Source organism: Camelina sativa, chromosome 16 (genome assembly GCF_000633955.1).
Source record: "Camelina sativa cultivar DH55 chromosome 16, Cs, whole genome shotgun sequence".
NCBI classification, from domain to species: Eukaryota; Viridiplantae; Streptophyta; class Magnoliopsida; order Brassicales; family Brassicaceae; genus Camelina; species Camelina sativa.
Window position 1 is genome coordinate 20752623 of NC_025700.1, and position 26645 is coordinate 20779267.

The window sequence follows — 26645 nt, forward strand, 5'->3', positions numbered from 1 at the left end:
TAATGATCGTGTTGATCGTTAGATAGTTAAAGCTAGGCATCGTCCACAAAGCTCACGGGGATAATTGACAAGAGTGTTAGAGTTCGGACTTCGGCGCTAAGCACAAATGACGAGATCATCGAATTATGGAGGCTTAATTACCCTACTAATTTCAAACCCATAGCAACTAATTAAATTTCATTCAAGTCGTATTATTTCTCTAAAGCTACAAGACTTTGGTTTTCATGAAGCAATCATTGTACGTATACACAGTCTTTTTTTGTATGAATATAATTTTACAAATAGTAACAGAAAAAATTATCATATCGTTAAAGGATTTGAAATGTAAACTGTATTTTTTCCTAAACGTTATACAATAATACTCTGTTTGGTTAAATAATTATACTTCTCTACAGTTATCATAATGTATATGGACATGAATCAAGTATCAGTCTTTGCTGCCTAATCATGCATGCATAAAATATAGATTATATATACGATAACTATGCTATTTTGAAATACTATTCAATTTGACTCATTATGTAAGTAATTAGAACTAATTAGGTGTATAGCCAAATTATAGATAGAAATTAGACAAATGATCATGACCTTACAAAACATATATCAATACTTACTAATAAGCGATATATATAGTAGTAATACAAATAAAAAAACAGATGATAATACCATTCTCATTGAATTAACGCTTTGTTTCCATGCTTGTTTGATTCATAAATGTACGTAAATCATTAAAGGAAAAAGGTATACATCCTTTAATGATACATCCAAAAGCATATACACAAAACTACCACTAACATTATAGTTGGCAAACCACAATTTCATATCATTACGTACATCCGTGAACCAAAACTAAAATAACAATAATAGAGATTTTGTATAATACTTTTAACAAAAAATGTAAAATTACAATCGTAAGACAGGGTGGCTCGGTGTAATTAAAGCATATCTCAAAATAATTAAAATACACAAATTTCTATAATTAATGCTTGTTTATTTTTGAAAACTCTTCATCATCATTATCATTCAAATCCTCCTCGTATGACAACTAATTTCATTCCACATCATAAAAAAAAAAAAGAAACCTAAAATTAGATGAGTTACGAAAATTAGGCAAAAAATTAAAAAAAAAAAAAGTCACGAAATTTCTAAAAACTAATTGCAAATTAAAAAATGAAGCAAATAAAATAAAGATTTGTAGGAAAAAGCGAGCTGGTCCCCAACAGACAAGTCCTATAAAACTTTGTTAATCTCTCCTTCACACTTATCACGCCACCTCACCACAATCTCTCTCTCTCTCTCTCTCTCTCTCTCTCTCTCTCTCCTTTGGAGATTCCCTCCAATGGATCTCCGACGGAGGCCTCCTAAACCACCACCATCGGTCAACAACACCAATAAGAATCCCAACGGATCTTATCCTTCTTATCAACCAACCCGCTCTTCCGACGACGATCGCCTTCGATCAATCGCTCCGCCACCGAAAGCCTCCGATGCGCTTCCTCTCCCTCTCTACCTCACCAACGCCGTCTTCTTCACGCTCTTCTTCTCCGTCGCTTATTACCTCCTCCACCGGTGGCGTGACAAGATCCGTTACAACACCCCTCTCCACGTCGTCACTATCACGGAGCTCGGTGCCATTATCGCTCTCATCGCTTCTTTCATCTATCTCTTAGGGTTTTTTGGTATTGACTTTGTCCAGTCCTTTATCTCACGCGCTTCCGGTGACGCTTGGGATCTCGCCGATTCCATCGATGAAGACGACCACCGCCTTGTCACATGCTCCCCACCGGCTCCGATCGTTTCCGTTACCAAATTGCCTGCCCCCGAACCTATCGTTACCGAATCGCTCCCTGAGGAAGACGAGGAGATTGTGAAATCTGTTCTCGACGGTGTGATCCCATCGTATTCCCTCGAATCTCGTCTCGGGGATTGTAAAAGAGCTGCGTCGATTCGGCGTGAGGCGTTGCAGAGAGTCACCGGGAGATCTCTTGAAGGATTACCGTTGGATGGATTTGATTACGAATCTATATTGGGGCAATGCTGTGAGATGCCTGTTGGTTATATTCAGATTCCTGTTGGGATCGCTGGTCCCTTGTTGCTTGATGGTTATGAGTACTCTGTTCCTATGGCTACAACTGAAGGTTGTTTGGTTGCTAGCACTAACAGAGGCTGCAAGGCTATGTATATCTCTGGTGGTGCCACTAGCACCGTTCTTAAGGATGGTATGACTCGAGCGCCTGTTGTTCGGTTCGCCTCGGCTAGACGAGCTTCGGAGCTTAAGTTTTTCTTGGAGAGTCCTGAGAATTTCGACACTTTGGCCGTTGTTTTCAACAGGTCCCCGATAAATTTTCCCGTTTGATTTGATTTTTGTTTGACTTTTTTTTTTTAATGCGTCTGATGAGACTTGTTCAAATCTTCTATAGAGACTAGGTTTGATAGGAAAGCTTTTTACATTAAAATTTTATGTTGTGAATACTTTTTGTGGAGTGATTTGATTTTATGATTGAAAATTTTGTAAGGAGATTACTGACTCCCACAGTGATTTTTTTTTTTTTTTTCTTTTTGTGATGCAGGTCGAGTAGATTTGCAAGATTGCAAAATATTAAATGTACAATCGCCGGGAAGAATGCTTATGTAAGGTTCAGTTGTAGCACTGGTGATGCTATGGGGATGAATATGGTATCCAAAGGTGTGCAGAATGTTCTTGAATACCTTACCGATGATTTTCCTGACATGGATGTGATTGGTATCTCTGGTGAGTTTCGTTTCCTTCTCTATATATTAAACTCTTAGTTGTTTTGTTTGATGCTATCATGTGAGATTCCAGAACCGTATTTTTATCTACTGGATTTTATCTTTGATTGTTCAGGTAACTTCTGTTCGGACAAGAAACCCGCGGCTGTGAACTGGATTGAGGGACGTGGCAAATCAGTTGTTTGTGAGGCAGTAATCAGGGGAGAGATCGTGAACAAGGTGTTGAAAACAAGCGTGGCTGCTTTGGTGGAGCTAAATATGCTCAAGAACTTAGCTGGGTCTGCTGTTGCAGGCTCTCTAGGGGGATTTAACGCTCACGCCAGCAACATAGTATCTGCTGTATTTATAGCTACGGGGCAAGATCCAGCTCAAAACGTGGAGAGCTCTCAATGCATCACCATGATGGAAGCTATTAACGACGGCAAAGATATCCATATTTCAGTCACTATGCCATCTATTGAGGTAACTTCTGTGACCAGATCGCTCTGTTTCTCTGAGCCCACTTAGAAAGTTTCAGAGATTTGATATTGGTTTTGGGGTTTGGATAATCAGGTGGGGACAGTGGGAGGAGGAACACAGCTTGCATCTCAATCAGCGTGTTTAAACTTGCTCGGAGTGAAAGGAGCGAGCAAAGAAGCGCCGGGAATGAACTCAAGGAGACTAGCAACAATAGTGGCAGGAGCAGTATTAGCGGGAGAGTTATCTCTAATGTCAGCAATTGCAGCTGGGCAGCTAGTGAGGAGTCACATGAAATACAACAGATCCAGCCGAGACATCTCTGGAGCAACGACAACAACAACATGATCGTTGATTCATCTCTATGTCTCTTGGGTCAAAACTCTAAAAGAAAGACAAGAATCCAAAAACAAGGCAGGCTTTTCACAACTCATTTCACTCAAAACTCGCTGGTAGACAGAGAGAGATTTAAGCCATGTGCATGTGCGTGCCCTCCCCTCCTTTTGTTAAATAAAAAAAAAAAATCTATTTGTTTTGTTTGTTTGACTTGGAATCTCGTTTTTTTTTTCTTTTATGGATTGAGAGGAGTGAGAGAGACAGAGATTTTCACACTTTTCTCTCTCTCTCTCACAGTCCCTCCTCTTTCTCTCTCTCATGGATAATTCGTGTCTCTTTGATTTGTCTATGCGTTGTCTTTGTTTGTTAGGAAGTGGTCTATATGAAAAAAATTTGTGTATGCAGTTGCTTTCGGAGACATTTTTGAGATTTTTTCTCTGTTTTGTTTCCTATCATTTTTAAATTTATAACATCTATATATAAAATTTCGCTGTGTGTTGGGACATCTCTCTCTCCAACTTATTCACTATATAAAATTTCCAACGTGTACTATTTTAATGAGAAAAGAGAGAAAGAAATAGTATTATCTTATTCACTAGGTCAAGAGTGATAAATAGGTTTGGGAACTTATATGTTTGCATGATTGGGGGATTAAAATTACAGAATTATAGGTCTTCATTTTTAAAGAAAAAAAAAAAAGATATGCTAGCCAAATATTATTCAAACCAGCATTTACATGTAGATGTCCAACAATGTCTAAAATATTGACAAATAGTAGTTTATGACTTTGTGTTAATAATTTGTACCCTAATATATTTGTGTCAAGACTCCTCGTTGTATCACCATCAAAATTTAAATTTGCATATTAAAAAAAATTTGGCTACTTTTTGTTTCTTGGGTATTTTAGGACATTCCAATCAATTATAATTTAACAGTTAAAAACCATAGAGCATCACCAGCGGGAGAACGTATTCACCGTTGCTCAAAAAACAAAAAAATTAATATTTTAATATAAAACTAATAAAAAATTGATATGTGTAGAAAAAAATTGAGAAACGTTTCTACACGTAATTTCAGCAACGTTTCTCTTTCTCTCTCATTTTTGTATTGTTTTTCTCTCATTTTTGTATTTTTTATTAGTTTTTAATAAAAGAATACGAAGGAAGCAACAACCAGTAAAGATGGTCTTACAACATTATTAAAAAACCCAAAAACAGAGTTGACACTTAGTGGGGTTATTGGTTTGAGATTTGAATAGAGTTTTAAAGATTTTAAATATTATGTAGAATCTGTTGTTATTAGCTCAAGATTTTGTTACGATCTGTTAAAGTTTAGTGTTATTAGTTTGTGATTTGTAAAAAATCATTTAAAATCTTAACAAATTTGGGTTATTGGATTCAGACTTTTATAAAGTCATTAAAAGTTTTGTGTTATTCAATTAAAACAAAAGAATCGTAGGATTGTTAATGAGTTCAATTATTATGTTATTGGTTCATGATTTTAGACACTTTCTTTACAAAATAAAGTCATGGAAAGTATCATAAAAATACAGGGATTGTTTAGAGAACTTTACAAGATTTAGAAAACTAATCAACAAAACTCTCTAACAATCTTTAATAATCTTTTACTTATTCACTTTTAATGATTTTGTTGAACTCTTCAAAATCTTCATAAATTAAAATCCAATATGAAGTGAACTTAGTGCAGTGACCAAATGTAAATCCTTAATGCACAATGCACCAGAGATCGAATTCCATGTAAGGATTAGACTAATGGGCCGGCCTCGAGTCCCATGTAAGGATTAGACTAATGGGCCGGCCTGTTGTGATCCGATAGTTCCACAAAAAAAATTTAGAATCCAATACCAAATTAAAACCAATTGGTTTTATTCGATAAACTTGTTACCGTAATTTCAAGTTAATGGGCCTAAATATCGTTTGTTTCGTTCACGTCATCCTGTCCGCGTAAAACTGTCATATCCGTGTGGATCTCTCTGCTTTGGCTCAAATACATATAACCCACAAAGTCCATAATGAATTTAGGTAAAGACATGTTGGCGTCCTTCTCGAGCCATTTTCGGTAATCTGCGCCTACTGTTTTTCTCTATGGTATAAGTTTCATAAAATGTCATTCCTTTTTTATTGAAAAAAATATTCTAACTCTACTCTCTTCAATTTACATTCCAAATCGGTTCACTATTTAATTTCTGTAAACAGAATCAAATTTTTTGTTATCATTGGCATTTGAGCTTAATCCTTTACAAGATTGCGTGTAAACTTATCATTTTCTTTCAAAAAAGGTGTGTAAACCAAATATTTCAATATAGATTTTTTAGTTAAGAACTATTTTTGTTTGTCTTTTAGGCTTTTTTTGTTTACTTCATCGTTGATGATGGTTGTTCAAATAGAAAACAAAAATGAAAAAGATAGGCTCCATAACACATTTGGAAAAGGCACTAAAATTGGAACGAACTTTAGTTTTGGTTTTGTCATCTTTTTCGGCATTAAAGCTGATAAAATAATAATGAAAAAGACATGATAATTGGTGGATGGGGTTACTGGGTTTAGTGGCAGATAACAAGTCGCCAAAGCTAGATATCTCAAATTGAGAAAAATAATTTGCTAAATATGTTGTCCCGTAATCATCGTTTTTTTTTTCTAACTTTTTTTTTCTTTTCAAAGTTATATACAATAGTCAATGATTATGATGAGCAGCCTCGTTTGTCAACAGTTTAAAATGATTTGTCATAACTTATTACATTATTAGTCTCTCCACAGGATTGTTGGAAACTAATTACATTCTGCTTTTGATTATTTTAAAGTATAAAAATTTTGTATGCATTTGCTGCTAAGTTAATATTCATAGACTCCCACGTTTAACTGAAGTTGCCTTTTGAACAAAACAAAAAAAAAGACTCCTACGTTTTAGATCATCCCTATTGGTAGAACTTTTTTTCTTTGTTTTTTTTTGGTATATCACTAATGGTACTTGGTAGAACTTGTAATAAGAAATGACAATACATGGACCGACGCCGAAACTCGAAAGTATATATGTATATGGGGCCTGAGATGCATCTCAGTTCAAAATTTAATCAACCGTTATATGCCGCGTGGAGACTAAGGATGGAAACGAATTAAATATTGTATGGGTGTGAATTCCTAGTACTTTACTAGTTACTGCTGTACTAACACAATGCAATGCATTATGCAACTTGAGGTCCAATCCAACGATTATATATTCGGTCCATTTATAGGTCACATGTTTGGTTTCACCATGTAGATATTATTGATTACAATATCTTATCGATATTTTTTTTGTCACAATGCTGTAGTCCATGATTTACATATCATGGTAGTAGATCATGCACGCATACGACTAACTTATATTTAAAAATTCCGAATGTCAACAATTTTAGCAGTTATAATAGTATCGAACCGGTTTTCGCAGTTTAGGAGTTTCGACCACTCTAGTTAATTATTGGTCTCGATTCTCAACTCTCATATATTTCAAACTAACATCGCATTTTTAGTATTATAATAAAATTTGCTGCTGTCGTGCATCATGTTATAAGCATGTAGTCAATCATTTTCAAGTGTAACTTTCAAATATATTTGATAGAGACCCGCTCAATAGTACATATACGGCCATGCATATTCGAACTTACAATATAAATTATAACTATTCTAATTAAAAATAGTTCATTTAAAAACTGATCCTGATTACAAAGAACTCAACTCCCTAGCTAGTACGATCTATACATGATCTATACATGTGTATATGATTTTTTTTTTTTTTTTTTTTTTTTTTTTTTTTTTTTTTTTNTTTTTAGTTGTAGATTTCAGTTTTCTATAATAGCTGTCGCAAATCTGAAATTAAATTGTATAAATATTTAATACTTACGGGATTTTTAAAAATTGGATTTAAAAAAAAACATGAAAAAAGTAATTGATCATCAAGTGAATATGAGAAATTTGATAATTATTTTTCAATATTAGAGAAACGTAACTCGAGGTATTTGATACCTGTGTGTATGTGTGTGTGGTGTGGTATTGTGGTAAGATAGATTGGGGGAAACCTACACGTGGACCAAGTACCGATGCTTCCGACCGCTTCCACGTGGTACACAACAGCTCAGCTTCTGCTCTGACATTTTGACCGCACGTGACTCTTGCTCCGTGCACGTGTGGATCAAGGGATCAAGCAGACTGTGGCGATTGCATCGCCACGTCATGAGTCGTCCGATTGCGCCGGTCATGTAAATCTGAACGGCTCTGATCGAGACTACTTGGTTGCGTGAGGCACATGCATAAAGAGACTGCTTTCAAAGGTGCAGTGCTAACATCAAAATACTAATCACACATCTTTACAACTTCTCTTTTTTGTTTGATAAGTACCGATATATATACACAACAACAAACAAATAATACCTTAAAGAGTTTTCTCAAATACTTTACTCTCCTTGTTTCATATTTTTCACTTTACACATTACTGAATTAGACTTTCTTTGTTAAATCTTAACAAGTCTCAATAGTTCAATTTCTCACCTGTCCCCGTCAATTTTTTTTTTTCCGACTTTAGGTTGCGGAATGAGGTTCGAGGTATATTAAAAGCTCTATGTTATCTACTAAGATCATTTCAGTACCTATTGATTGTTCGTTAATTTGTAGTATATTCTATAGCTTCCACATATGAATCCGTCTGTGTCAACTGTCAAGTAATAATAATTCACATGCTTCGATCATCGAATATAAATATAGTGTACGCTACGCAGAGAAATGCTTATAGATATGCAAACATTAGACAATTATTTATGAGTTGGCTGTAAAATACAATCTTTATACACTTAAGATTTATTTAGTATACAGAAAAAGTTCTACTAGTAGTTAATTATTCGTTCTTATCAACTAATCATAAATTAGTCTTAGTTATGTCCGCCCCCCTTATAGTACAGTAAAAGTAGATTAATAACATTACCCATTAAACAAGTGGGAACTTTGGTAAGAATTTCAATTTCTTTAATATATAGCTTGGAACCACCAAGATCGAGTAGTAGGCTAGTGCCTAGCATAGAGGAGGGAATATGCTATTAATTAATCAACTAAGGTACGGTTTAAACAATTATAAGTATTCTGAAATGTTGAAAGCAATTATATATGGTTAGCAATAGTTTTTTTTTTTTTTTTTTGTGCAAAAGCAATAGTTTTCTAATAGCTCAAATCTGTTAGTGCAAGTGGTGTTGTTATCTTTGCAATATTTTTGAGAACGAGAGTTAGATTATACTTTCTATCAAAAATATTGAGAAGAGGTCAAAATGAACTTTCATTCCTTGACAAAAAAAAAAACACGTATTGTTTTCTTCTACGTTAGATATTACCGAAAAGAACACAAATGCAGTACAATTATTCATACAGTAATAAATGTAAGCTACACTCTCAGTAATAAAGGTAAAACTCGTTGACAAAAGAAAACATTTTTTTTCTTCAATGTTAGATATGCTGAAAAAGACATGAAATTTCCATTATCATTTTTTGCATACTAATAATTGTTATGTTTCTAATTCAAAATTAATTGATAATAAGTGTAATGATTTACTATGTTTTTTTATATATTTCTTCTCTTTTATAATTATAAGTGCTTTAGACTTTAATTTTTGTATCAAAATGGATGTTGTTTGTATTTTCAATAAAGATATTTTTTTAAGATTTGAGTTTTAATGTATTGACCAATAAAAATTGTATAATGTATTATTAAGGAGAAAAATGTAAAATTTAACCTTTTTAGTATATGTGAAAAAAAACTTTAAACAAGACACAAAATAAAACGAATTAGAGAAGTGTATATTAGTATACTTTTTAATTAGGGATTAATTCTAACACGTCTATTGAGATACTTACTCTCATTTGTCTGATTTTCAGTTCAAACCTCATTTTAGAACTGGTAATAAAACTTTCTTGAACCATCCTATTATAATAAAAGAAAACAATGAAATTATATTAAACTTCATAAGATTTCAACTTAGAACTAATTGATAATAAATGTTACTCTTCTATATACTAGTGTAGTTCCTTCAAATTTCCGATGTACAATTTTAACATTAATTTTTTTTTTTTGAAGAAAAATAGATAATATGAGACCAACCAAAATTACTTTAGATAATAACCAGAAATTCGGTTTCAGAAGATGATGAAATTGATAATACAAGGCGTTACATGCACACGCTTCAACGCAATATATAGGATTCATGGTTAACATTTTAGTTTCGCTTTTCCATTTTACATTGTTTTTGTCATTTATTACATCATTGTGCAAAAAAAAAAAATGATATATACAGTATATTTTTAAAACAAATATTATTACACATAATTTATATTTAGTCCTTATGTTTGGTTTTTATATTATAGTTTCCAAACAATTAAATATCAGCATATGTTTCTTCAATCCTCTCTATTCACATTATCTTTGTCTTTTAGATTAGAACACTTTTTCTTAATTTCTTTTTTTTGAAAGCTTTAAGGCATATAAGCTTTCATTTATTTTCTCCAGTTTTATATATAAGCAAAAAAAAAAAAAAAAAAAGGAAACGATGATTATATCCAGAGAAGAAAACTCGAAACCTTGTGTATTATAAATATCTTATTTCAAGTAAATTATTAATATACAATTATGCGTACATAATAGTATATTAATATACCACTATGCGTTTTAGATATATATTTATTTATATGAAAAATGTGAAAGGAATGATTTTTATCTAATTTTTTTTTTTTTTTCTTGCTTACATCGTTCAAGAAAAGTATTGCAGAGTACTCACACGACACAACTCACTCTCAGTCTCAGCACATGAATTAATTTGAAGCTTCTCTAAATTTCTGTTCACATCACTTAACACGACACCGTCTTCGGGTGAAGGAATCTCTTCTCTCTTTGCCCTAAAAGCGAGTTAGGGTTTAACACACAAGTATAACCTTTTTGATTTGTGTCTCTTTGCTCTGTTTTTGTCGGCTTGTGTAACCGATCAACTCAAGCTATTGGCTCCTCACACCCTGAAATTTGACTTCTCCAATGGATCTCAAAGCTTCTCTTATATGAATCCTATCCCCACCCTCACAATATCTTTATATATGAGCTAGCCACAAGAACAAGACCCATCCAGTAGATGCGCGCGGCCATGGACGGTGGTTACGATCAAACCGGAGGAAATTCTAGATACTTTCACAACCTCTTCAGACCTGACCTTCATCACCAACTTCAACCTCAGCCTCATCTCCACCCTCTGCCTCAACCTCAACCTCAACCTGAGCCTCAGCAACAACAATCAGATGATGAATCTGACTCCAACAAGGATCCGGGTTCCGACCCGGTTACCTCGAGTTCAACTCCTGGGAAGCGTCCACGTGGTCGTCCTCCGGGATCTAAGAACAAGCCGAAGCCACCGGTGATAGTGACAAGAGATAGCCCCAACGTGCTTAGATCTCATGTTCTTGAAATCTCATCTGGAGCCGACATAATTGAGTGCGTTAACACTTACGCTCGCCGGAGAGGGAAAGGTGTCTCCATTCTCAGTGGTAACGGCACGGTAGCTAACGTCAGCATCCGTCAGCCGGTAACAGGAACGGCTCATGCGACTAATGGTGGAGCCGGAGGTGTTGTTTCTTTACATGGAAGGTTTGAGGTACTTTCCATCACTGGTACGGTGTTGCCACCGCCTGCGCCCCCGGGATCCGGTGGTCTTTCTGTCTTTCTTGCCGGCACACAAGGTCAGGTGGTCGGAGGAAACGCGGTGTCTCCGCTTGTGGCTTCGGGTCCAGTGGTACTAATGGCTGCATCGTTCTCTAATGCAACTTTCGAACGGCTTCCGCTTGAGGAGGAAGGAGGAGAAGGCGGAGGGGGAGAAGTTGGAGAGGGAGGTAGTGGAGCAGGAGGTGGTGGTCCACCACAGGCCACGTCGGCATCTTCACCACCAACTGGAGCTGGTCAAGGACAGTTAAGAGGTAACATGAGTGGTTATGATCAGTTTGCCGGTGATCCTCATGTGCTTGGTTGGGGAGCCTCAGCCGCTCCAAGACCACCTTTTTAGAATTGAAAATTATGTCCGTAACATAGCTGTAACCAAATTTCATTTTTCATAATTAAAAAAAAAAAAAAAATCATTCTATGGTAAAAACTTCTTCTTGATTATTTGAGGTTCGTTTGGTTTTTAATATAGTTGATCATATTTGAAATTTGAAATATTTGAATTCGTCTTCAGGTTTATACATCTTCATCTGCATTTTTCTCTTCTTATTTTAATCACTAGGGTTTCGTGCTGTACCCTATATATTAATTTGTTATATGCTTGACTTCACAATAAATAATGTTTTTAGAAGCCAACTTCATTATGTTACTTGGTTACCTTCATTCGTAGTTTGATAACAATAGAGTGATTCAGTATGTGATATGGTATGTGTATAATCCCTTTTTGGGGTAGGTATGAAAAGTTAAACACTTAATCTATGTTACTATGTATATCAACCAACAAATTAAACATCCGGTTCCTTTTTCATTCAATTATATATTATACCATACATGAAATCCTCAAGATTTTATTATTTGGAAACCCTCAAGATTGAATATCAGGTTTTATTCGTGGAATCTGATTTGCTGATATATGTTTTAACCAAGTAATTTCTTTGTTCTTCGATGAGATCGATACGAATCTTTCTTCGATTCTACGAAAAGAAGGATTTAGAAATTTACAAAAAAAAAGTAATAACATTTTAGAATTATATGAATTTGTTTTTAAAATAGCGGTTACGACGATAAACGACATACTACATTTTTGTCGATTCTTAGAAGAAGAATATATTCGCCCGTTACAACAATGTAAACATGATTTTCGACGGTTACAATGGCCGATAAAGAGCGTAAACACGAGAACAGTACATGTCCAGCCAAAACCAAGACATGAAAAACATTTGGCTCAAAGTTTCAGCAGTTTCCCTTTAGAAGATTAGGAAGCTCTACATCAACATATATTGCCAAGTGGGTACCAAGACAAAAATGTGTGGAAATGAGGAATGCATCAAGTCCCTAGGGAGGATATGTATGGATAATTTGAAAACATATAATTTACATTAAAAAATCAAGTTAAAGGAAAAGCTTGTACATGACCAATGCATGTCCAAAATAATTTTGAGATGAAATAGATCTCCAATGAGCTGCTAAGGGAAAACGGGTGACAACTTTTTATACATAAGAATTTGAGATATTTCAGAATATAAGATGAGAATGAGAGGTGGTTTTATTTTTATGAAAGATTCATTATACATTAAGACATTTTAGGGCCTGAACTATGTAAAGAGGATAAAGGGTAATGTACTTTGGGACTTTTAGATACATGCATTAAGACTTTATCTTTTGAGGATTTCCATGTGCTCATGTCATGTGCCTTACATGCAAGTGAGCAAACAATTGGGTGAAGATGTATCTTCTTCATTCTGTATTTTCTAGTACGCTGACAAGTAAACGTTGATGCAAAGGTATATGCCTAATATGAATGAATTATGACTGGATTCATATAATCAATCATATATAGTATTATAGATTTAATTTGTTTTCGAGGGAAATCTAACTGAAAATGTTGTTCTTAGATATCGACACTCATACTATGCTAGGCCATAAAGCTTGAAACAAAAATGTGAGTTAAAGGATCATGGTTTGAATTCTTTTATAACAAATTCAATATGGTAAACGTATATATAGTGAATATCATATGTAACATATAAATGCTAAAGATTAGTCTGGATCTTGATTTATGGGTTCAAAAACAATGGTTGCATGATGAAATCATTTATTATTGAATATTATATGATAATTTATTATTAATTATTATTACCACAATTTATATATGAAATCAATGTATCTATATAATTGTGGTAATAATAAATTATCTTATAATATTGTGGTAATAACAATTTATAAGATAAATATATAAATTGTGGTAATAACAATTTATTATTACCACCGGCGTGAGGCCATAAATTATAAAACTCGTGCCAAAAATGTTAGAGTATTTATTAAACTCACATTTTTATATGACTAAACATACTTATGTCATGAGGGACGGTAACTCCGTAACATTTTGTGATTTTCAGCCATTAAACTCAAGCCCAAAACTTCCAGCCCACTAAACTTCAGTACTTTACGATAGACCTAATTCTAAACACCTAAATTGATCGGATGATGATGATCCAAGCAAAATCTTAAAATCTTTAAACTTAAAAACTTACAAAGTTGCAAGTTTTTCTTTACGTAAAAACTAATAAAACTGAAATAAGAAGAGGAAAAAATCAAAACTTCCATCAGCATATCCTATAAAAACAACAAATAATCAGAAAATCATAACCTTTCCAAGTATGAGGGAGCAGCTTTCCTACTAACATCAATGGAGCACCAACGTTCGTTTCCCTACTTTACGTAATATTCAGAATTCAAGTTACAGTCAGTCAAACTATCACGTTTGCTAATGTCTTTACCACTGATAAAAACGAATTCCTATAAGAGCCAAAGTGGTCGTCGAATTCACCAAAGAAACAACTAAAGAACGGGCTCTCTTGAGATGAGTCTGGTCATTGCTCAAATGGGACTCGCACAAACAGTCGACCGTGCAGGCTCACAACCGCTGACGTGTGCAGCGGATCTATTCTTGCTGGAAAGTTCACAACCTTACCAAAAACCAAAACCAAAAGTCAAATGGAGACGATCCTTCATTTAGTAAACATGGCTCTGTTTGGACTGTGTAAGATGCTAACCTTTTTGAAGGGTGTTATTCCCCAAGGATTGTCCAGCTGCTCAGGTTGGCCTGCTATAACTAGCCGCCCTGCAGGATCTGATTGAACGCGGACCTGAAAGAAGAAAGCAACTTTTGTTGAGTAACTAAATTCCGTGTACAAAGATCATCAGCATGTTCATCATAGCTAACAAAAATGGTGTTATTCCAGATTAGAATCCAGTATCTGTGTCTACTTAAAACCTCCCGAACAAATCTATGTCTACTTAAATTCTCCCAAACTAATCTACTACTTACATCTATCTCGTAGTAAACAACATATATAAACTGCTTTGGTACCTAACAACCTCAGCGAGACTCTTTGCATTAAAGAAAAAGAGCCAGTGATGAAACGCTGATCAAAGAAGATTAAGAGATTGAATTCCAAGGACAAAATCTCACCTCTTCACGAAGAAGTCCAGGTACCAGGGCAAATATCTCAAAGCAGTCTTTCTGTAAATAAAGATAACAAAACAATTTTTTGGTAAGATTTCGGATTTCGAACAAAGAGCCAGAGTGCATTTTCAGGCAGTCTTGATTTTGACTATTGTTATACATTACATGAGAGGGGAAGCGTCAGAGGTACTCACAGTTTCTCTGACATTTATCTTCACCCAGTCTGCTGGGGGTCCAACATCTATAACCTCGGCGGTTGACCTATCATGCCAAAACCATACTATTAATATTTTGCTTTGATTAGATATAAGAAAGGAAACGACAAGTCACAAAATTCTCTGTATTCATTTAATCTTCTACGCTATATCCGGAATGGTAGTTCTTACAACTACCACACACAAAACAGTGCTTGTGATCCACCAAAGACCACACATTTGACGATGAAACAGGCTTTTCACAATTAATAAGACTATCTGTAACTGCACATGGTAAAGAAATCTTGCGTAAGAGAGACAAAAAACACAGGAGATGATTAGCTTTCGTAACTGTCTGTCTGATTCATGTGTAAAAACAACATCCGCGCCAGTTGGTGTTTTTTGTTTCTGCAAACCTGACAAGAACAATTAAATACGGTGGCGTTAGGTAATCATTTTGTAGATCATGGAGAAGAATAGCCACTCCTTAGGAATAATACCAATGTTTTTGAGGTTCTTTTGCTTTGGGGTTGAATTCAAGCCTTTATCCTGAAAAGAAACGTACAAACAGCATCATGTTTAAGCGTAAGTTGTGCATGGTGATTGGTGAACCATGAAGCGTGGTAAGGTCGAACTAGAAACCTTAACAATAGGCTCAGTAACCTCCCCAGATCCAAGATGGCGCTGAGAATGCCAACCTTGCATAGCACGAGCTGCAGCATCTCTTCGTGCTCTACCTGACCCTGAACCTTGATGGCTAGTTGCCTACATAAAGTGCCCTTATATCAATGAGAGAAAGGAGAGGTATGTAAAATTTAAATTTCTGTTTCTGCCTTTCTGGGAGCTTTAAATTGGTAATTATCTGGGTTGTGTATATATAATAGTTCTTATGCTTCCCATTAGACACAAAAACGGTACAGCTTAATTCAATCCGATTACAGAGAGTTGTACTCAACATGCGTAGCTGATATTACGCATGCCCAAAACTCCCCTTTGCATCTAATCATTCTAAAAAAGAACTGCAGAGCTTTCACTTCATCTAATTTAAACAGCATTTTTACCTATCTTTAAATCGACCTCCTCTCAAAGTGTTCACCTACCCACCTACCCACAAGCATAAAAATTCACAAATTCATAGGAATTCTAACCTCCTTTTCAAGGCTTGCAGACGGAAGAAATGCTGAACCAGGAAGGTTAAGCTCACCATTTTGCCTTAAATGCTTCTCATACTCCAAAAGTGCCTGCAATTGGAAAGTAAGAATACAAATAATGAAGTTTCTACATCTTGATAAGATAAAAATCAACCAGAGTCAATGTTCCAAAGGAGTTAGTCCAAGTAAACTGTTAAAAGGCTAGCTAGTCTCAGACACATTCCCGAAAAAGGAGCACAAGGAGATTGTGTGGATTGAACATGTATGAAATGAAGTAAACAAGTACAAACTCATTTAATATCGATGTATATTCGGTACTTATAAGAAATGAAATTCACCTTTTCATAGAAAATGCGGAATGTCCAGGAGACTGTAGTGCATGTTCTGAATGATAATAAAACAAAAAAGTGGAAAGTCAATTTCATACAAAAGACGGAATTGGTTGAGGAGTTTGAGAACAAAACCAGTCATACTTCGGAGGATGGAAGGATTCTCCAACTTGCCGCCATAGCTTAGATGTGGTAACCTGTGTAAGAAAATGAAAATCAGAGGAATTTTGAATACACATAGAGTTTCACCCAACTACAGCTAAATTTGGGTATAAATTTCTCAAACAAAGCAGATGACACTAAGCAAATTCAGTCCCCAAAACACAGACTTAACATAATTACATAATTAACACATAACTGCATTGACTTTAATTCTTCCCGGAAGCCATTCCTTGGTCTTAAAATCATCTTCTCATTCATTAGCTAAAAACCAAAATTTCTAGCTAACTATAGTTATAGTTCATGACTCGTATGTAATAATCTAGAAGATTTTTAACCTACTAAATGGGGAGAGGAGGGAGAAGATCTTAGTAAACATAAATCTTAAAGTTCGAAAGTAGATAATTACCACATCGTAGCCACCTAACTTGATGACGGCCCTCCATAGCCTACATTGCAAAGTAAACATGCAGATGTCAAACAAGAAAATATCCAGAAATATGATAATTCCCAAGAAATTAAAGCAACTTACTTGAGACAATTTAAGGGCTGTCCATAAAACTTAGGGGCTTTAAATTCCAGGAGATTCTCCTTGTGGAAGGCCTCTACTTCTTTAATAAACGCCTCTTGATCCGCTGGTGTCCCTGATTCATCAACATCCCTGGCCTGTAGAAAAACGTGAACTTGTAATGAAACAGCCACTGATGACCACAAATCTCTTTCCCCTTAGATAACAAAACAATGATATTCAACGGTTAATGCAGATGCAAGCAGTTCAATTGTCTCAAATGTGAAAAAAACCCTGCTCTCATTACCTCAGAGTCACTTAGCAACCATGTCTTCCACTTCTTAACACTTTCATCAGCAACATGAGGGCTCGACGGTCCCCCCTTGAGAGAAGTTGATTCCCCGAGTTTTGTCTCCTCTTGTCCGCCTTCATCCGTAATCTTCTTTCCAGACTGATCAACATCAACATCACCATTCTTGCCATCAACAATGTTCTTCTGACCACCTACCTCCTCATTAGCCTCAGTTTGATTAGTAACGGGAGCATCAGATAAATGAACATCACTTTCCAAAGTAAGAGTCGTATCCTTAGGAACAGGGGACTTAGGTTTTTCAATAGAGGTTTGGTCTTTCTCTTGTTCTGAACGCTCCTCCTCCTCCACCTCTACGGCTTTGGTATCAACAAGAGTAGCATCAGCGCCAGCAACAGACGGCACATCTTGCTCTTGCATTTCCGTGTCCGCCATCAAAAAGCTTCTTTCTCTAGGATATACAAATTCAATCACAAACAAGAACGACGAACTCAAAATCCTTAAAGAATACGATCAATCCACAAATTCATTAACAATTCAAGGAAAGCAATATCGATTAATTCCCGAGAGAATGCAAGAAGCATGTAACCGAGAATCGGAACGTATAACTCTCGCACTGATCCGCTCTGATTCAAACTGACGGCAATAAAAAGGAATCGCAAGCAGTGCTAAGAGTGCAATAAAATCCAATTGAAAAGTTTACCGGTTCCGCAACGAAGACGACGCCGGTGACGGTGGAGTGTAAGGTTAGGGTTAGTTAGTAGCCGGAGAAATTGAAAATCGCCGGCGGAGTAAAAGGAGCCAGAATTATCAAAAATCTAACGGAGAGAAAGGCGCAGATCAAATCCTCAAAAACAACAATAAATGTGTTTTGGCATAAATGGTTAATTAAATAAAGGAAATATATCTTATTATAAAAGGTTGTTTTATTAGGAAATGATATCTCAGCAAATTGAACCTTCACGGCCCATGTAAATAATTAAGCCCATTAATTTCAAATATGGGCTTAACATAAGGTCTGTTATGAAAAGAAAAAAAATCTAGGTACAAACAAAAACAAAAAGAAGACAACTTATGTATCTTGATTAGATTAGCATATAGTGTATAAAATTTACGTGGTTAGCTTTACCACTATGTAGATGATGATGTTATTCACTAGTACTTACTTATCAAAGTGTCAAATGATTGAAAACTTAATTGAATTGATGTGGATCCAAAAGAAAAGGAAAGACCACTTCATGAATTAGCCAGCCTTTATGATAATGCCCTACATCTCCCATACTAGTACAAATCAGAATTTCTGAATATATGTCACGTGTATTAAAATGAGTAGACCGTTTCGAATCGAGAGGTATCTTTTGTGTTGTTAAAAGACTTAAAGATATCTTCAAGAACTACATCTTCACGAGGCTCTTGTGGTTAAAAGGAATTGATTTTCCTGAAAATAGTTTATATTATAGGATTAATCAAGTCACATGGTTTTTATTCTATTGTTGTAACTCACTATTACAACAAATTACTACAACTGCTTGATAAGGTCAGAGTTTATAACAAATGTTGCTATTGCAATTTTTTATGAACCTAAGAGATGTAGACAAAGAGACTAACATACATAAGAAAAAAATCCATATTTATTTATCATATTTATTATAAATAAATAAATGTAAACTGATCCAAAATTTTCTAAACACTAGTATTATTTTAAAATAAGTCAAAATTTCATCTATAAAGTGGTCCATGTTTTAATCAAAATTTCAAAAATTATCTCAAAAGAAATGTAAGTAAGAAAAGGTTTTTTTTTACAAAAAAAATTTGCCCGAGCTAGGGTCTAGATTTATTTTGGGGCGAGGGTGACAGGATCCTTCATAATTAAGAGAACTTATCAAAGTTTCACTAGTACATGGTCTTGGGTTTTACTACTTTAGTAGAATTGTCTACTACAATCATTCTAGTATTAAAATTATGGTTTGCTTTCATATAAACAGTAATGCATAGTCTCCAAACCATAATTTTAATACTCCATCTCTGTTTCATAATATATGATGTTTTAGATAAATTTTTGTGTGTAATAATATAAGATGTTTTCAATTTTCTATGCAACTTTTAGAGTAGTTTAATATTTTATATTATGCAGTTTTGTTTATAATTAGTTAAACTTTTTAAAAGTAGTCATTTCTTAATTTCTGTGTTTTTGCTTAAAACATCTACGGAGGGAGTATAATGATTATAGTAGAAGTGTGAATGTATATAAATGTGCAATGTGATTTATGTGAATTGCAAACCATAATTTTAATATAATGATTGTATGCAGACTATGCAGTACTGCTTTTATATAGAAGTGTTATTAAGTGTTGAATTCATTCATACAGAATCACCCGAACTACTATTAATTAGAACTTTTGAAGTTAATCTTTCTTTTGGTCGGTATATTACAAGTAAGTAACCATGAAAGCAACTTACATTTTTGTGTAGTAGGATATGATTATTTTAATTTCAATAGGACATTTATATTCGACTGTTTTGAAAGTAGCTCACATTTATTTCTTGCATTGAATATTGAATTTTGTGGTTGTGCTTGTACACAACACTAGATTAGGACCTACTGCAGCACAAAATATTTATAACTAAAATATTTAAGTTTAAATTATATTTGTTGGTTAAATATGTTATAATTATATAATAATTGTTAATTTTATGGTTTAGAGTTTAAACCATATAATACCGCATTATAATTTATGTTTTACATAATATTTATTTAATCAATTTAATTAGATATGTCTATTCTCTGATACTGATAGTGTTAACAAAATAATAAAATGATGTTTTACTCGTGTAGCACCAAATTAATTATATTTTCAATTTATATAAATATCGACAAACTCATCCCGCTATATAAATCCGTCCCGAGATATTTTAACTTGCACTACATCATTTTATTTTTTAATATTTATTGTTTTGTATTATAAATATTAGATTGAGTTGATATGTTATTTATTAAGATTGTAACCATTTACATTTTTATAAGATTGGCATTTCTTATAAAGTTTAAATATTTATTATACTTAGAATTCTTAAAATGGTTGAGTATTTCTCATATTTGAAGTTTCGTAAAAGTTTAAATATATTATTAATATTTTAAAGGTTTTCTAACTTTTTTAAAAGTTGAAATATTTCTAATATTTAAACTTTATAAATTTGAAACTTCATCAATGTTTAAATATTATTAATATTTTTAACATTTTATAAAGACAACTACATGTGTCTTTGTAAATTCTGTCAAAAAACTTCAAAAATGTTATGAATTAAATGCTTATGATTGATACTAAAGAAAACTACTTAGGTCTCCAACAGTATTGTTATCTTCTTCTTTTTAAACTTGTTTTTTTTTTCCTTTCAAATTTCTTACATTGGATGTGTGAAACTACCCAGTTTCAGTTAAATGTACTTCTTCCATAATGTGAGATTCACATTTATTAAAGTTCTTTGGGTAATGAGTGATTCGTTTATATTTTTCGTTTAACAAAAAGTGTCGTTTTAATATATATTTTTTCTTTCATAAAAAGTATAATCATTTTGTGTTTTTATGCATTTTTTTTTATAAATCTCATTCTATCAATATTTTTTGAACTTATTAGTGAGAGAAATAATATTAAGAAAAGGTATAAATAAAGTTTGTATATTATTCTTAATTTATGTAAAAAAATACTAAGATATATATGATAAAGGGAACATGATATACTCCTATGAATATGAATATGCTCATTGAGCACTACAAGAAAACACGCGTTTTGCAAGAACGAATTGCGACGGAATACAGCTCTCGCAAATTTGCGGTGGATTTGCGAGGATATTACGAGAAACAAAATATCCCTAGCAAATCCCTCGCAAAATTGCGAGAAATCCAGCTGCTCATTTGCGAGACATTTACGACAAATTCGCAGGGAAGGTCACGTTCCTCGCAAATCAATCGCAATATTGCGACGCATTTGCGAAAACAGAATCCATAGCAAGATTGCTATGGACGTGTGAGTGAATTGCGATAGCCATAGCAAATCCATTGCAAAATTAGGAAATTATTTTTTTATAAATATAACAAAACTTAATATAATTATTCTGAAATATATTTTAATGTGTTCATAAGGTGAATTATTCTGAAATACATTACTATTAATGATTAAAAAGATGATAGAAAAGAGTATGATGAGACATTGGACCTTATAATATACTTGAAAGTTAATTTTACTAACTTTTAAAATTATTTTGATGGTTTTTATAAATTAAATATATAGGGTTTGCGACATATTTGCGACTGATTTGGTAGATAAATAGCAAATTAGTCGCAAATCGATTGCAAATTAAGATAATCATAGCAATTCCCTTGCAAATGACAACTTCAAACCCTAAACCCTAAATCTTAAATCCTAAACACTAATTACATTACTATTAATGATAAAAAAGATGAATCCAAGACTTATGATCAAAGATAGGGCAGTGCAACACAAATTGTTGGAGAATTGGACAATTTTGGAATATTTGTCAAATATTTGTCAAAATGTAATGAACATATATATGATATAGTGTAGAAGATAGTTAATGATTAGAGGAAGATGCAAAATTGGACAATTTTGGAAAGTTTGATGATAGAAAAGAGTATGATGAGCCTATAGGACCTTATAATATACTTGAAAGTTTATTTGATTAATTTTTAAAAATTATTTTGATGAATTTTATAAATTAGATATTCAAGGTTTGCGACAGATTTGGGATGGATTTACTAGTCGTATAGCAAATTCGTCGCTATTTCATCGCAAATTTCTAAAATCATAGCAATTCCCTCGCAAATGACAACTTTAAACCATTGAACCTAAACCTTAAAGACTAATTACATTACTATTAATGATTAAAAAGATGAATCCAAGATTTATAATCAAAGATAGAGCACTAATGACAATTTCAAAACCTAAACCCTAAATTAGTCGCAAATCCATCGCAAATATCCCAAATCATAGCAATTCCCTCGCAAATGACAACTTTAAACCGTTGAACTTTAACCCTAATGACATTATATGTTTGCAATTCTCAATATTCTCATATAATTCTTATATAAATTACATATTTTTTATATGTTTGCTAGAGATTTGCGAGGGATCCTAGCTAATCCCTAGCTAGTTTTGCGAGGGATTTGCGACGCAGCGTTTTTTATATAAACAGAAAACCTAGTTTGAGCGTAGCTCAAACCTCGACTAATCCGCAGCCGCAAAAAACCAAAATCCCTAATTCTTCTCTTCTCCGATCTATCTCCACCTCTCTTCTCCGATCTATCTCCACCTCTCTTCACCGATTGACCACCTCTCTGCATCTTCTCTCTTCTCCGCTTCTCTCTATCTCCATCTCTCTTCTTCGATCTGTCCTACGCGTCTCTCTATCTCCACGTCTCTGGTTATTGTCCCTCTCTTCTCTCTCTATCCTCTCGTCTCCGGTGAGTGTTTCTTCCTCTCCCCTCTATCTCTGGTGAGTCTCCTCCTCTCTTCTCTATCTCTGATTACTCTTCCTATTCTCTCGATCTGAAAGTCTTGTTAGTTTAGGGTTTAGATTTTTATTTTAGGGTTATGATTTGAGGGTCAATTTTTGGTTTAAGATTCTAATTTTGAGTTTAGGGTTCTTATTTCGTGTTCAGTTTCGATTTTAGGGTTTCAATTTTAGGGTTTTGATTTTAGGGTTTTGATTTTAGGATTAGAATTCGAGTTTAATTTGTTTTTTGTATAATTTTATTGAATTTTGGTTTTAGTGTTTAGGTTTAATTTTAATTTTATTTGATTCAGATGTTTTCTCGAGACCAAAACAGGTCTGTAAACCAAAATGTTTACACCCAGTTCATATCATCTCAAGGGTTATCTCCTCCCATCTCTGCTCGAGGGATACACTCTACTGGCCCTGCTCAAAGGTTACCTTCTCCTGCTTCTTTTCAGGGAATCTCACCGGCAACACAAGATAACCGTAATGCAACCTCTGCGGGGGTGCAAAATGATCTTCTTCCTCAGCAATCAACTTCGTGTGTCAACGGTGTAAGTGCCTCTCAAACTTTTTTCACATTGGAATAGTTACTTGCAAGTCTTGGGCGTGCTGGCTTACCAAAACTGGATCCTAAGCGACCTCCGGGTACTATCTGGTGAGAATATTAATGATCTGACCTATAGTTTATCTTTATGTTTTGTATTTTCAATGATCCTCATTTATTTTATCTTATGTTTTGTAGGTTTGACCAGGATTCTTCGGTTGCTGCTACTGTCCGGGCCATTTTTGAAAGAGATTTCAAATCAGCTCATGCCAATTGGACCCAAACACCAGGTCCGGTTGTAAACCGGTGGTTTGAAAATTTTGAGGTAAGTTACAGATTTGTTGATGTGTTTAAATTACAGATTTTGTGTGTTTATCACTTGATTCTGGTTCTGATGCTGTTTCTGACTCATTTTATGTCTTTACAAGCAAACATATAACTGGGATGCGTCCATCAATGGAAGAGTTAAAGCTGAGTTTGAAAAGAAATTGAAGACCCGGATGAGTAATCAAGTGTCTCGTTGGAAGAGTAAGTGGAAGAAGAAAGGTAATGACGCAATGTCGCGGTGGCTTGATCCTACCGTATGGGATGGCTTGGTCAAGTTTTGGTGTGAACCAAAATCAGAAGCAAAGAGTATCAATAGCCGTAATGCTCGCTATAGTGATCCTGATGGCACCAGAATACATAAGCACCGTTCTGGTCAGACCTCCTTTAAAGCCCGAGCACGAAAGCTTGTAAGTATCTCTGTTTAACACAAGTTCATTAATCATATCATATCTACAATATAGTAGTATAGTTGTTTCATTTCTCTATTTTTAGTCTGAGAGGAATGGTGAGCCACTACCTGATTTCCTGCGAGTCCTAGAAGACACTCATAGGAAACCTGATGGGTCGTTTATTGATGGACTGTTTGAGAAGGTGTACAATGAAGTGTCGTCAAAGATAGCTGAAGCTGAGTCTGAGCTATTATCAGCGGATAACATGGAGAGTAGTGCTTCCGGCGGGTTATCAGTAACTGTGAAGAAACAAAATTATGCCGAGGTAAAATATGCTTCATTGTTTATGTTAATGTTTGTGTTTGTGTAAACTATGTGTGTAAACACTTATAATGTTTATGTTTATGTTTGTGTAAACACTTATGTTTGTGTAAACACTTATGGTGTATATGTATTGTTGGCAGGTTGCTCCGAAGAAAAAGAACCGGATATATGGGGTTGGTAACATGCAAGCAGAAGCATCTTCAGCTCAGATTGGTCAACCGCCTCCTCCTTCTAAAGATCCACTTGTTTAGCCGCGAAGCTTGCTGCTGCCAAAGCTGCTCTTGCAACTCAGGCAACTCAACTACAGGCCAATGCAGAGAAGATGCAAGAAAATGCTCTGAAGATGCAAGAAAATTCAGAGAAGATGCATAGTTATGATGCATATTTCGATTATCTTGCAGAGAAAAATCAAGACTTTGCTGCTAGATTTCCCCGAGAAGATTCGGCGACCAGACCTGCGACCGGAGATACAACCACCAGACAGTAATAAACACTGATGAACTCTCTTTTATCCTTTGAACCTCTCATATGTAATGTTTTGTGTAGAACAAAATCGGTTATTATGATTTGTTAACTTATTTTGTAAACTTAGTACTTCTAATTACAGCTTTAATTTGCATAAGTTTTCAAGGTTTAATTTTAATTACAGGTTTAATTTTAATTAAGCTTACGAAAATGAAAATTTTAATTTTTTTTATAACATTATTAGAATTTGCNTAAAATATGCTTCATTGTTTATGTTAATGTTTGTGTTTGTGTAAACTATGTGTGTAAACACTTATAATGTTTATGTTTATGTTTGTGTAAACACTTATGTTTGTGTAAACACTTATGGTGTATATGTATTGTTGGCAGGTTGCTCCGAAGAAAAAGAACCGGATATATGGGGTTGGTAACATGCAAGCAGAAGCATCTTCAGCTCAGATTGGTCAACCGCCTCCTCCTTCTAAAGATCCACTTGTTTAGCCGCGAAGCTTGCTGCTGCCAAAGCTGCTCTTGCAACTCAGGCAACTCAACTACAGGCCAATGCAGAGAAGATGCAAGAAAATGCTCTGAAGATGCAAGAAAATTCAGAGAAGATGCATAGTTATGATGCATATTTCGATTATCTTGCAGAGAAAAATCAAGACTTTGCTGCTAGATTTCCCCGAGAAGATTCGGCGACCAGACCTGCGACCGGAGATACAACCACCAGACAGTAATAAACACTGATGAACTCTCTTTTATCCTTTGAACCTCTCATATGTAATGTTTTGTGTAGAACAAAATCGGTTATTATGATTTGTTAACTTATTTTGTAAACTTAGTACTTATAATTACAGCTTTAATTTGCATAAGTTTTCAAGGTTTAATTTTAATTACAGGTTTAATTTTAATTAAGTTTACCAAAATGAAAATTTTAATTTTTTTTATAACATTATTAGAATTTGCGACGGAAATATGATTTGCAAATGTATCGCAAATTTGCGAGGGATTTATTAGATACAAAAGTTGCTAGGATATTGCTACACAAAAAGTTCCTCGCAATATGCGTGAGATTTGCGAGAGAAAATTATTCTTTGCAAAACTTGCAAGGGATTTGCAACATTGACCAATTTGCGAGAAGCGATTTGCGAAGAACGAATTTGCGATATATTTGTCCATCGCAAAAGACATGGTTTTTTGTAGTAGAGAGAGAGAGTATATATGATATGTATGAATATGCTCTTTTTGTTTGATAATGTAATAAACTTACTCTTCACATCGTGTTCAATTGTTGTCAACTTGCTTCTAGATCATCTCATCTCACCTTGATATCACTTATTTTTTTATAAAGGTCCATCTATCTTTTAGATCGGCAACAAACTTATTAAATTTTTTTGAATGGTAACATAGACCTGTACCAGCAGACCGCACCATTCCACATCCTCCATTCAAATTCTTTAGTATCGACAAACACCTACCTAAACAAGTTTATGACCATCCAACATTGGGTTAAAAAGCATTCTGAATTTTACCTAAACAATTCGGCAGTATATGTATATAGATGACAAAGCAAAAAACAAAAAAAACATTATTGTTGTTCTTTTGGTCTAAACCATTCGATGAACACTTTTGCGATAAGTCCACATCTTTTTTTTTTTTTTTTTTTTTTTTTTTTTTTTTTTTTT

At 34.2% G+C, this 26645-nt stretch overlaps 3 protein-coding genes across 3 annotated transcripts; 2 read left to right on the plus strand and 1 right to left on the minus strand.

The window, feature by feature from the left end:
* On the plus strand, positions 1260 to 3979 carry LOC104751544 (3-hydroxy-3-methylglutaryl-coenzyme A reductase 1). The gene is made up of 4 exons (XM_010473500.2): positions 1260 to 2331; positions 2571 to 2752; positions 2867 to 3213; positions 3304 to 3979. The coding sequence occupies exons 1-4, from the start codon at positions 1340 to 1342 to the stop codon at positions 3553 to 3555; spliced, it is 1773 nt and encodes a 590-aa protein (XP_010471802.1). The 5' UTR covers positions 1260 to 1339; the 3' UTR covers positions 3556 to 3979.
* Positions 10282 to 11673, plus strand: LOC104751545 (AT-hook motif nuclear-localized protein 29). The gene has a single exon (XM_010473501.2). It carries the CDS (start codon positions 10700 to 10702, stop codon positions 11618 to 11620), a length of 921 nt encoding a protein of 306 aa, XP_010471803.1. The 5' UTR covers positions 10282 to 10699; the 3' UTR covers positions 11621 to 11673.
* Positions 13863 to 18283, minus strand: LOC104751546 (AT-rich interactive domain-containing protein 5-like). Its single transcript, XM_010473503.1, has 14 exons — positions 18101 to 18283; positions 17395 to 17848; positions 17112 to 17245; positions 16989 to 17028; positions 16565 to 16617; positions 16430 to 16475; positions 16089 to 16181; positions 15583 to 15705; positions 15441 to 15489; positions 15293 to 15356; positions 14941 to 15007; positions 14753 to 14803; positions 14334 to 14426; positions 13863 to 14246 (listed from the first exon to the last, which is right to left on the minus strand). The coding sequence occupies exons 2-14, from the start codon at positions 17830 to 17832 to the stop codon at positions 14151 to 14153; spliced, it is 1347 nt and encodes a 448-aa protein (XP_010471805.1). The 5' UTR covers positions 17833 to 17848; positions 18101 to 18283; the 3' UTR covers positions 13863 to 14150.